This window comes from Mus caroli, chromosome 4 (genome assembly GCF_900094665.2).
Source record: "Mus caroli chromosome 4, CAROLI_EIJ_v1.1, whole genome shotgun sequence".
In the NCBI taxonomy this organism is placed as follows: Eukaryota; Metazoa; Chordata; class Mammalia; order Rodentia; family Muridae; genus Mus; species Mus caroli.
The window spans coordinates 122,370,048-122,381,364 of record NC_034573.1 but is presented as its reverse complement, the minus strand read 5'-3'; the positions used below and the strand labels follow the sequence as shown (position 1 = coordinate 122,381,364).

The 11,317-nt window shown below is 51.5% G+C and overlaps 2 protein-coding genes and 1 pseudogene across 2 annotated transcripts in view; 2 read left to right on the top strand and 1 right to left on the bottom strand.

The window, feature by feature from the left end:
- The window catches only part of Smpdl3b (sphingomyelin phosphodiesterase acid like 3B), a 26,327-nt gene extending 18,749 nt beyond the window's left edge, over positions 1-7,578 (top strand). Inside the window, exons 5-8 of the mRNA XM_021160895.1 lie at positions 1,176-1,348; positions 2,541-2,721; positions 2,806-2,939; positions 6,786-7,578. Coding sequence (XP_021016554.1) covers positions 1,176-1,348; positions 2,541-2,721; positions 2,806-2,939; positions 6,786-7,151 — 854 coding nt within the window. The 3' untranslated portion in view covers positions 7,152-7,578. The remainder of the gene's footprint in view (positions 1-1,175; positions 1,349-2,540; positions 2,722-2,805; positions 2,940-6,785) is intronic.
- Positions 3-544, bottom strand: LOC115030858 (annotated as a pseudogene).
- A 414-nt stretch (positions 7,579-7,992) lies between the features above and the next one.
- Xkr8 (XK related 8) overlaps positions 7,993-11,317 on the top strand; it is a 5,902-nt gene continuing 2,577 nt past the window's right edge. The window contains exons 1-2 of the mRNA XM_021160602.1: positions 7,993-8,386; positions 9,465-9,661. Coding sequence (XP_021016261.1) covers positions 8,094-8,386; positions 9,465-9,661 — 490 coding nt within the window. The 5' untranslated portion in view covers positions 7,993-8,093. The remainder of the gene's footprint in view (positions 8,387-9,464; positions 9,662-11,317) is intronic.

The window sequence follows — 11,317 nt, the reverse complement described above, 5'->3', positions numbered from 1 at the left end:
TCGTCATCGGTCATCTTCATGTGGCCGACAGCGACGGCCAGACACAGCACCTTCTTCATCTGGAACTTGATTGTAGATTTCACCTCATCCACTTTGGCCACCATGTTTTCATTGTGTGTCAGCAGGGAGGGGAACTTGCCAGCCTTGTTTAGGCCTGGGCCCAGGATACGTGGGAGGGATCTGCTTAATCAGAGACTCGGAGGCCAAAAAGGCATCGTACTTCTTGGCCAGCTTCTTGACCAACTTCTTGTTTTGTTAAGCTTCTTGAGCGCCTCGATGTCCATGTGGGGGATATCCACGGCCTTGGCTTCATCACAGTGCTGCTGGTCCCCTAGGACGCACACTGAGAACTTGGGGCGTGGGGTGGACTTGAGCCAGACGGTGCCCGAGAAACGTTTGTCCTTCTGAGGGTCATAGTTCTTCAGGCTGATCTGCAGCTCCACCGTCTCCAGAAACTTGCGGCGCTTGCGCTGGTTCCGGTGCAGGACTTCCCGCACCGCCTCGTACAGGGTGTCCTGTGAGACTTTGCTGCTCATGGCTGCGGCTGCCGAGGAAACCGGAAAGGAAGCTATTTTTATTTTTAAAAGAAACCAAAATTCCAGAATTCTCACAACAAATAGGGTGTTTAGCAGTGTCTCTGACCTCTGTCTGCTAGATGCCAGCAGCATCTTTAGTGTGACCACCAGATGTGCCTCTGAACGTTGACAGATGTCTCTTGATGGCCACGTTGCTCAGTTGAGAATGACTCGTGTAGAGACATACCCAGGCCAACATTTCCCTGACTACTTCTTTCTTCCCTGGTCTCCTGTTGCTGGGACTCCTCATTGGTCAGACCGTAGCCCAATGAGCACAGGAGCCCGTACATTGATTTAGTCTAAATAGGTCAGCTCCGTGGGCAGAGAGCTGGATTGAAGAGAATCAGCAGTGGATAGAGACCACACATCATTGTTAGTCCATTATCCAGATGAGGAATACTGAGCAGAGAGGTGTAGCAACTTTCCCAAGTTGCACAGCTATATGAATGGTAGAGTCAGGATTAGAACTCGGCTCCAGAACCTTTGCTCTTATCCCCAGATGCCTCTCCTATGGGAAGGGAGGGTGCCAGGGAAAGAGATCAGAATGTGAGGTGCAGGATGGCTGAGGAACCCCCACTGTCCCCAACTGTGACCTCCTAGGTGCCTTCTATTCTGAGAAGTTGCCGGGTCCCAGCAGGGCGGGGCGAGTTGTGGTCCTCAACACCAATCTGTACTACAGCAACAACGAGCAGACAGCCGGCATGGCTGACCCTGGCCAGCAGTTCCAGTGGCTGGGAGATGTCCTGAGCAATGCATCTCGGGATGGGGAGATGGTAAGTGCTCTTGCTTCTTCCTGTGCACCCAGAGACTTCCTGATAGAAATCTTCCACCAGGCACAGACTTACAACCCACTGGGGACATTCACACCCCCGAGGGTCCAGCAGCAGCCTAGCCCCAGGAGACACTTCTGACCATAGCCACCCTGTGAGTTGAGGCCCTGAAGCACACTGCATGTCTTAGGGCCTCAAGAGGCTGTGATGGTCTCATCCCACAGTAAGAAAAAGCCTAGAACCTCAGTGAGACTTGTTCTAAGTTCCGATGTCTTTCTGTCATCACCACAGGCACAGCAGTAGTGCACACTGTGTACCCAAGGAGGTACATGGATGTTAGGTGTGTCCGTCTTGTCTGCTAAGCCAGCAGCTACTTAAGGACTGGCACAGTGGCTCCTGTGTGAGCCCATGCATTGCCCAGCAAACCCAGGAGAGTTTTGTGGCTGGTGCTGGTGAGCGCTCACCATGCCAACAGCAGGCACATAGTGCTTTGGGCGGCTCCCCCTCTTTTAATTTGGTAGCAAGCTCCACCAAGTGGAGACTCTTCCAAACGAAAAACTTGAAGCTCAGAGAGATGGCATGCAGCTGGTGTCCAAGCTGAAGTTAGAGGCCAAAGCTCATTCATGCCCTTTATTTTTAATATAAGCTCTCAGGCTGGAGGGATGGCTAAGCATTAAGAGCATTGGCTGCTCTTCCAGAGGTCCTGAGTTCAATTCCCAGCAACCACATGGTGGCTCACAACCATCTGTAATGGGATTTGATGCTCTTTTTTGGCACACAGGTGTACATGCAGATATAGCATTCATACATTAAACATACATTCACACACACACACACACACACACTCATGTTGACCAGGCTGGCCTTGAACTCCCAAAGATCTGCCTGCCTATGCCTTCCAAGTGTTGGGATTGAAGGTGTGAGCCAGTTGCCCCTGGCTAAGCACATGCTCTCATTTCTGCCCCTGTTATACATTTTGCAGTGGAAATGCACAGGACCACATAGCGTTCTCTCACACAGCCATGCAGGATCAGCCCCAGCTCTGGGAATCAAGGAGCTCTCTTTGAAGGATCAGGAAGAGTTTGGGGAAGATGTGCTCTGGGGCTATGTTCAGAGGGAGGACATGGGCAGGTTTTGGAAGGTGGAAATGGGGGCTGGAGAGGGCATCTCTGATTGCAGAACCTCATTCTTGCAGGTGTACGTTATTGGCCATGTGCCCCCGGGGTTCTTTGAGAAGACACAGAACAAGGCCTGGTTCCGAGAGAGCTTCAATGAGGAGTATCTGAAGGTGATCCAGAAGCACCATCGGGTCATAGCGGGGCAGCTCTTTGGACACCACCATACCGACAGCTTCCGAATGTTCTATGACAACACAGGTGCTCCATCCTGAGGGAACTGGCCACCTGCCAGCCTCTTCTTTCCTTACCCCCTTTTCAGCCTGCTGTCTTTTTCCCCTAAAGGTGCCCCCATAAACGTCATGTTTCTCACACCTGGGGTCACACCGTGGAAGACCACATTACCTGGAGTGGTCGATGGGGCCAACAATCCAGGGATACGCATTTTCGAGTATGATCGAGCCACACTCGACTTGAAGGTTAGGAGTTTGGGTCTGCTGGGTTGGGGGAATCTTAAGTCCATCACCACCTTTCCTAACCTTCAGCTAACCCAGTTGCTACTGACCACTGAGCCTTGGAGGATGTCTTAGTTAGGGTTTCATTGCTGTGAAGAGACACCCCTGTTCAAGGCAACTCTTATAAAGGACAACATTTAATTGGGGCTGGCTTACGGGTTCAGAAGTTTAGTCCATTTATCATCATGGTGGGAGGCATGGCAGAGCCCAGACAGACACGGTGCTGGAGAAAGAGCTGAGAATTCTACATCTTGATCAGAAGGGGCAGGAGACTCTCTTCCACATTGGGCGGAACTTGAGCACTAGGAGACCTCAAAACCCTCCTACACAGTGACCCACCACACAGTGACCTTCCTCCAACAAGGCCACACCTATTCCCACAAGGCCACACCTCCCAATAGTGCTACTTCCCATGGGCTAACCATATTCAAACCACCATGGAAGGGAATCTTGGTTAGAACCTTGGAGTCACCTGCCACCAAATCAGATCTATTCTAACCCCAAAGCCCGTTCTTCTTGTCCTGGGTTACTACGACTGCCTGGTCTCCCTGCTGCCACATCCATCTTCCTAAAACATTGACTTCATTTTGCCTCTCTGTGACTCACAAACCTTAAAGATCTCCCGAGTGCCCTCGAGATAAAATTGTCTCTCCTGAGGCTGGTATGGAAGACTTCTCTCAGTCTGAGTTCAGGCCCATTGCCGCACCTCCATTCATCAACTAGCACTCAGAGCCTGACCCCGTGAAGACTTCTTCACTTCCTAGGATGGGCTGGGATTGTAGAAATGGCGAAAGAGGTACTACTTCATTCTTTCAACAGAAAGTACTAAGCACAGGCCACATACACACCAGGCTCTGTTCAAAGCTTAGGAGATGCAGAACCAAACAACAGAGTAATCACTCTCCTCGTCAAAATCCCTATAGGAGGAAGGCAGTAAATAACTACACAAAATTTCACATGGGAGACAGGAAAGGCAGGGTGGAAGCTGAGCCTGCTGGCATGGGACGGTAATACCAGGCACTTGGGAGGCTGAGGTACAGGACTAAAATTTAAAACCAGCCTGGGCCACAGAGTGAGTTCAAGACCAGACAGGAGCTTAGCCAGGAGACCCTGTCTCAGAAGGGGTGTGGGGTGGGGAGTCGAGGCTGCAGCTCAGCAGCAAAGTGATTGCTTAGCATGGTGGAGGGGTGATTTCCAACACTGAAGAAAGAACAGGGAAGGAGAGGGGGAAGAAGGGAGGAAGGGGTGGGGAAGGAAAGTGCAGCTGTTTTTGGAGTGTGTGTGTGAGATGTGTTAAGTAGATGGGAGGAGGGAAATGTCCTAAGTAAGGAGGCATTTGAGTTCTGTGTAAACTGAGAACACAGCTGGGTTTGAAGGGAAGGTAGAGGGAAGAGCAGGTCAGATGCCCCCGGAGTGGGGGGGGTGGGAAGTGGCTTAGTGTTTCTGTGGAAGAGCAGGGAGACCAGGTGACCCCAGAGGGCAGGAGCGGAGGGTGGAAGGCACCCAGCCAGGTCAAGGTCTGGATCTGAAGAGCAGGGGACAGAAGTGCAAACCGTTCTGATTCACAGTTTCACAAATCACTTTGTCTGCTGGGCAAAGAGCAGACTGCTGTGACCAAGGTCTGGAGTAAGGACACCTGCTGGAGAGGGTGGTGGCTGGGCCAGGCTGCCGAGAAGCATCTGAGCCTGAAGGTGGTTCAGAGGCGGAGGAGCCAGCGTGTGTTGGCAGATGCTTGGTGCAACCTTTCTTTGTTTTTTGTTTTTTGTTTTTCGAGACAGGGTTTCTCTGTGTAGCCCTGGCTGTCCTGGCACTCACTTTGTAGACCAGGCTGGCCTCGAACTCAGAAATCCGCCTGCCTCTGCCTCCCAAGTGCTGGGATTAAAGGCGTGCGTCACCACGCCCGGCTGCAGTCAGTGTTCTTAACCGCTGAGCCATCTCCCCAGCCCTATCTTTTAAAAAATTTTAATGGTTATTTATTTAATGTGCATTGGTGTTTTGCCCAATGTGCTGGGATTGGAGCTATGAGCCACAGTGCCCTGCTTGGTCTGGGGGATGAGGTTGGGGGTGGGGGGAGCGAGCTAGGATATAAACTAGGTTCCTCAGAGTTGTGTAGAAGTGCCCTTGGGTGGGGTGGCTCAGTGGTTAACAGTATACACTGCTCTTGTAGATCACTCAAGTTCCGTCCCTAGCACCCACACCAGGCGGCTCACAACTGCCTGTAGGGCCAGTTCCAGAGACTCTGACACCTTGCTCTGGCCTCTGTGGGTACCTGCACACCTGTGCATATACGCTGCCTCACAAAATTAAAAATTAAATTGTACTTAGGTCCTGGTTCTTCCTCCCAACCCCTTGCTCCCAGAAACTCAGACTCAAGATATATTTACAAATGCCTTGCCTGTAGAGCTAGGCTCTTCTCTGACTAGATATAATTTAAATTAACCCATTTATTTTAATCAACATTCTGCCACATGGCTGGTTACCTGTGCTCAGGTACCATGTGATTTTCCTTGGTCAAACCTTTCTCGCTTGTCTTTATCCCAGAATTCTTTCTGCCTCCCGGATGTCCCACCTTCTATTCTACCCTTTCCTATAGGCCATGGGTCTTCTAATTGACAGGTGATACATCCATGCAATATACAGCATACTCTCTCTACATAAAATAAATCTTTTAAAAAGTACTCTTAAACACAAAGCCATCTCTTCTGCTCCCATCTGAGGAATGGGAAGAAGAAAAAAAGAAAGAAAGAAAGAAAGAAAGAAAGAAAGAAAGAAAGAACAAACGAACTGGTGTGTGTGTGTGTGTGTGTGTGTGTGTGTGTGTGACTTGACAAGGTTAGTTCTTGCCTTCTATCTGTCCTGCCTTCCACTGTGTGGATTCTGGGGATCCACCTTGTTGGCCCCAGGCCTGAGGATTTGTAAGAGTCTAGCCTATTGTCTACACTCTGGATTCACTGCTTTCTCTGTACCCTGGAAGTCACAGGACTGAGGGGACTTAGTGCAACAATGCCATGTACCTGGCACATGCAGGTCCCACCCATTCACCCAGCTCCATTACCGGTCTGTCTGAAGGCACTGCTGAGTCTTGTTTGAGCGGGAAACCTTTATCAGCTACAATTTCATAACATCCGCCAGCCAGGCAACCCCCCCCCACCCCCACCCCGCTGCCGTCCCCTCCCCCCTCCCACTTCCACCGCCACCATTTTTATTCCTCTTCACTCTGTGAAGATTTCCTGAGCATTAGAGCTTCTGTGAAGAGCGTGTGGTGCCTGCCAGTTTGGCAGAACGGGACGCGTTGTGAGGTGAACATTCTGCGTCCTAATCCCGCCCTGCCCCTGAAAGCTCGCAGACCCCAGAAGGAAACATCACTTTTGTAATGCCGTGATTGCTATACCAACATGTGAAGGCCTGGCAGTTAATGGTGGCCAAGCACTGTGGCAATGTATCAGGGGCCCCTCATCTCGCCATTGGGCAGGATCCAGAACCAGCCTCAAAGGTTTCCTTTTGCCAGCTGGAATCCACTACCTAAAAATGCTACAGCTGACCAAAATAGTGCTGCCTTGGGAAACAAACATTCGAAATGAAGGGGGCGGCGGGGGCGGGGCACTTCAGATTCAAACCCTAATGACCTCTTTAAGGCCTCCATGTCTTCACCAGGAAAATGGGGGTTCAGATGCAGTCACCTCATTGGAACCAAGCGCAGGGTAACAAACAGCGGCTCTTTGATCGATTTAGAGAGCCTGGGGAGAGGTTGGGTTGTGGGCAGAACGAATCAACTGCTCGTTGCTGACGTACCCTGCGCCTCTAATCCAGGACATGGTGACTTACTTCTTGAACCTGAGGCAGGCGAATGTACAAGGAACCCCACGGTGGGAGCAGGAGTACCGCCTGACGGAGGCCTACCAGGTGCCGGATGCCAGCATCAGCTCCATGCACACGGCGCTGACCCGCATTGCCAGTGAGCCCCACATCCTGCAACGTTATTACGTCTATAACTCGGTCAGCTACAACCATTTGACCTGTGAGGACAGCTGCCGCATCGAGCACGTTTGTGCTATACAACACGTGGCTTTCAACACTTACGCTACCTGCTTGCATGGTCTTGGTGCCAAGCTGGTCCCTGGTTTCCTGCTCATACTGACTCTGCTGCCAAGCCTGCACGTATTGGAGGTGCTTTGACTGTAGGCACTGCCAGCCCATGCACTGACTTGGTTCATCTTTCTCCCGGCAAAATTGGGCAACGTTACCCGATGGAGAGACGAACTTTTGCCATCAGTCTCCCGCGTCTGCGGAGAGTAAAGTGGGATGGGACACTTGGATTCACCAGAGAGGGCGCGAAGAAGCACATTTCTTCCAAGTTTCACGTTTTAGCCACAAAACTTGTTTGTGGTACATGTCTTTGGTGTGTTATTCGCTTTAATACAAACATCTCAAACCACCATGAACTTGATCACCACAGTGAAGTGAGCCGGCGGGAAGATGGGCCCTGGAGATTCTGTGCTCTCCATGTAGTCCCTGCTCATGGTCTGAACTGGGAATGCACGTGGTGTGCAATCCCTTAGTACTTTTAAATAAAAGACTTTTCTGATTTGGTTTCACAACAGTGCTACCGTGAGGGATCACAGCTGCGGCCGGTACTCTAAGGCTCTAGTCTTTCTTAATAGCCACTCTTGTTTCCTTGAGCCTCAAAAGCAGAATCCAAGCCGGGCATGGTGGAATCCCAGCACTTGGGAGGCAGAAGCAGGCGGATTTCTGGGTTCGAGGCCAGCCTGGTCTACAGAGTGAGTTTCCAGGCCAGGGCTACACAGAGAAACCTTGTCTCGAAAAACAAAAACAAAAACAAAAAAAACAAAAAAACCCAAAAAACAAAACCAAACCAAAACAAAAAGCAGAATCCAAACCAGTAGAGGCCGGGCTCTGCACAGGGCGGGCTGGGGGCGGGGTCTGGGCTGTGGGGCCAGTGTGGGGGCGGGGCCGCGGGCTCGCTCCACCCCGGACGGGGCGAGATGGGGAAGTTCCGCCCAGCAGCCCAGCCTCCCGGACGACTGCCCCGCCCCCTTCCTGCCGGACTAGCGGGGCGGGAGGGCAGGTCCGTGGTTGTGTGGTTGCTTGGAGAGGATCATGCCTCTGTCCGTGCACCACCATGTGGCCTTAGACGTGGTCGTAGGCCTGGTGAGTATCTTGTCTTTCCTGCTGGATCTGATCGCTGACCTGTGGGCCGTTGTCCAGTACGTGCTCCTTGGCCGTTACCTGTGGGCCGCGCTGGTACTGGTCCTGCTGGGCCAAGCTTCGGTGCTGCTGCAGCTCTTCAGCTGGCTCTGGCTGACAGCTGACCCCACCGAGCTGCACCATTCGCAGCTCTCGCGTCCTTTTCTGGCTCTGCTGCACCTGCTGCAGCTCGGCTACCTGTATAGGTGAGTGCCCGGCCCTTTGAGAAAAGTGGGTTGACAGCCTTCAGAGCCAGTTCAGTCTTCTTTCCCTGGGCGGAGGTGAAAACACAGGGCCAGGAACAGAGGAAGGGAACATCAGAGATGCGCCTCACCTTTCTTGTTCATTTCTGTCTTCTGCGAACATTTGCTTCCCCGTCAAGGACTGAAGAGGGTCCTGCTTGACTTATCCGTGTCCCCGGAGTCAGCCAGGACTAGACACAGACTGGTTCTTGGAAAATGTGTGTGGATGGTGTGTGCTTTTCTCAAATGGGAAGAACCCAGGGTCAGTCTAAAGTGAGGACAGTGAGACAGACAGTCCCTGGCGCAAGTGCTGGCCTGAGAACTTTTTCTTCCCCGCTCCCCCCTCCCCCTCCCCAAACTGTGACTAGTCCCTTGGGTTGTTAGATGGGAGAAAGCGAAATCAACCAAGGGCTCAGAATCTTATGATGAAGGCAGGGCTTCATGGTGTGGGCGGGGCTGGGCTAGGGTGGCCGGATCCAGAATCTTGTGGAAGTCTCAGATCTTGGGAAAGCTGTATATAGTCTTCAGCTTGCGGGGAGGGACCTCTTGAATGCTTGCATTTTGCCTGAACAATTGTATCATCTTGAGTACAGCTCAGATGACTGCGAAGGAGTTATTACAGGCAGGCCCCAAGAGAAGAAGGTGTCGATCCCTTGGAGTTACAGGTGGTGCTGGGAGCCAAACTCTGGTCTTCCACAAGAGCAGTGGATGCGATTAACAGCTAAGCCCTCTCTCAGGCCCCTCCTGTTTACTTCTTAATTCCATCTTCCATCTCTGAAATGGGGCTCTTGTGTGTAGGTAGGACAGGGTTGTGATGCGCCTGGGATCATACCTGACCAGCAAGAGTAGAAGCTGAGTTTCCCCCACTTTACGGACGAGGAAGCAAGTTCCATGAGGTTAGTTAGGTGGCTTGCTCCAGGTTCCGTAGCTTTTAAGTGACAAGCTAGGATTGAAGTCTGCCTCTGTGCACTCAGCGGTAGGAGATGGACGACGTCACAGAAGGTTGACCTGGCCCCCCTGGGCACCTGTGTCTTCTGCCTAGGTGTCTGCATGGAATGCATCAAGGGCTGTCCATGTGCTACCAGGAGGTGCCATCCGAGTGTGACCTGGCCTACGCAGACTTTCTCTCCCTGGACATCAGCATGCTGAAGCTTTTCGAGAGCTTCCTGGAGGCGACGCCACAGCTCACGCTGGTGCTGGCGATTGTGTTGCAGAATGGCCAGGCGGAATACTACCAGTGTGAGTGCTGGGCCCAGGGCTGTCACTTTTTTTTTTTTTTTTTTTTTNGTTTTTTCGAGACAGGGTTTCTCTGTGTAGCCCTGGCTGTCCTGGAACTCACTTTGTAGACCAGGCTGGCCTCGAACTCAGAAATCCGCCTGCCTCTGCCTCCCGAGTGCTGGGATTAAAGGCGTGCGCCACCACGCCCGGCTGGGGCTGTCACTTTTGCTGACCCTTCTCTCCTTTTCAGGTGTTCTCACTCTTAGGAAAAAAAAAAAAGAGGGCGCCTGAGTGTTAGGCAGCTGGTCTGGATTCAAGCTGCATGGGCTTGGAACAGTGACTCAAACCATCATCCATTGGTTCTCATCCGAGCAGTGGGCGGAATAAATGTGTCTATCCTTTGGAGTTAAGGGAAGATGAAATGTGGGGAATTGCATGTATATAAAGTCCAGGGTCTTGTGTGCATGTGTATATGTATAAGTTTGTGTGCATTTTCAGGTACATGCAGAAACCAGAGGTCAGTGTCAGGTGTATTTCTCAATTGCTTTCCATTTCTTATTTTATTCTATTTATTGAGGAAGAATTTTCTTTTTTCTTTTCTTTCTTTCTTTCTTTCTTTCTTTCTTTCTTTCTTTCTTTCTCTCTTTCTTTCTTTTTTATTTTTTGAGACAGGGTTTCTTTGTATAGCCCTGGCTGTCCTGGAACTCACTCTGTAGCCCAGGCTGGCCTTGAACTCAGAAATCCACCTGTCTCTGCCTCCCAAGTGCTGGGATTAAACGCGTGCGCCACCATGCCCGTTAGGACAGCTGTTTCTAAACATCTATGCTTAGACCAGGGGCCTCTGTCATCCCCATGGGACTGAGGCAGTGGGGTCCTTGACATGGTTGTGCACATGTCAGTAATACACATCTGCTCAAGACTTCATTTGATCCCCACAGAGTGCCTTCATATACTCATTTCTTCTTTGTCACTCTGCTGGGGACACAGCTGTGAACAAGATCTACAGATCCTCCACCCAGCCAGTAGCCTTAAAACAAATAGTTACACTAGGTGTACCAATTGACCAGAAGAGGCAGGTTGGCAGTGCCCCATAAACCCTCAGAGGAATCTTGACAGTGAGAAGCCTTGGGAGAGACTTCCTCAAGGCCACGGACCCAGCCTGAGCCTAAGCAACGGTCTGCCTCACACCTTATTGAGAGCCCAGGCCACCCCTTTCTGTTGCCCATCACTTCATTCCTCATTCTGCAGTGGCTCTCCAAGGAACCTGTCTTGTCATCACTTGCCATGGGACTTGGGAGAACCCCTCATGTCACATAAGAGGGAGGTGTGCAGAAAGGTGGCTGCCCTTTTTCAGCACTTGCTAGGTACGACATTTGCTTGAGATCAGAGTCAGGTTGAGACGGTCTACACGGTTGAGGAGACAGGCTTTTCTCTGCTTTTGATTGAGCAGACGTTTATGCACCACGCTTTGGGCCACCTGGAGAATCCAAATAAGCAGAATAAGTTTTCTACCCTCCAGGAGCTCGAGGGTAGAATAAAGGTCAGGCCATCATGGTGCAGGCCTTGAATCTCAACACTTGGGAGGCAGAGGCAGAGGCAGAGGCAGAGGCAGAGGCAGAGGCAGAGGCAGAGGCAGAGGCAGAGGCAGAGGCAGAGGCAGAGGCAGAGGCAGAGGCA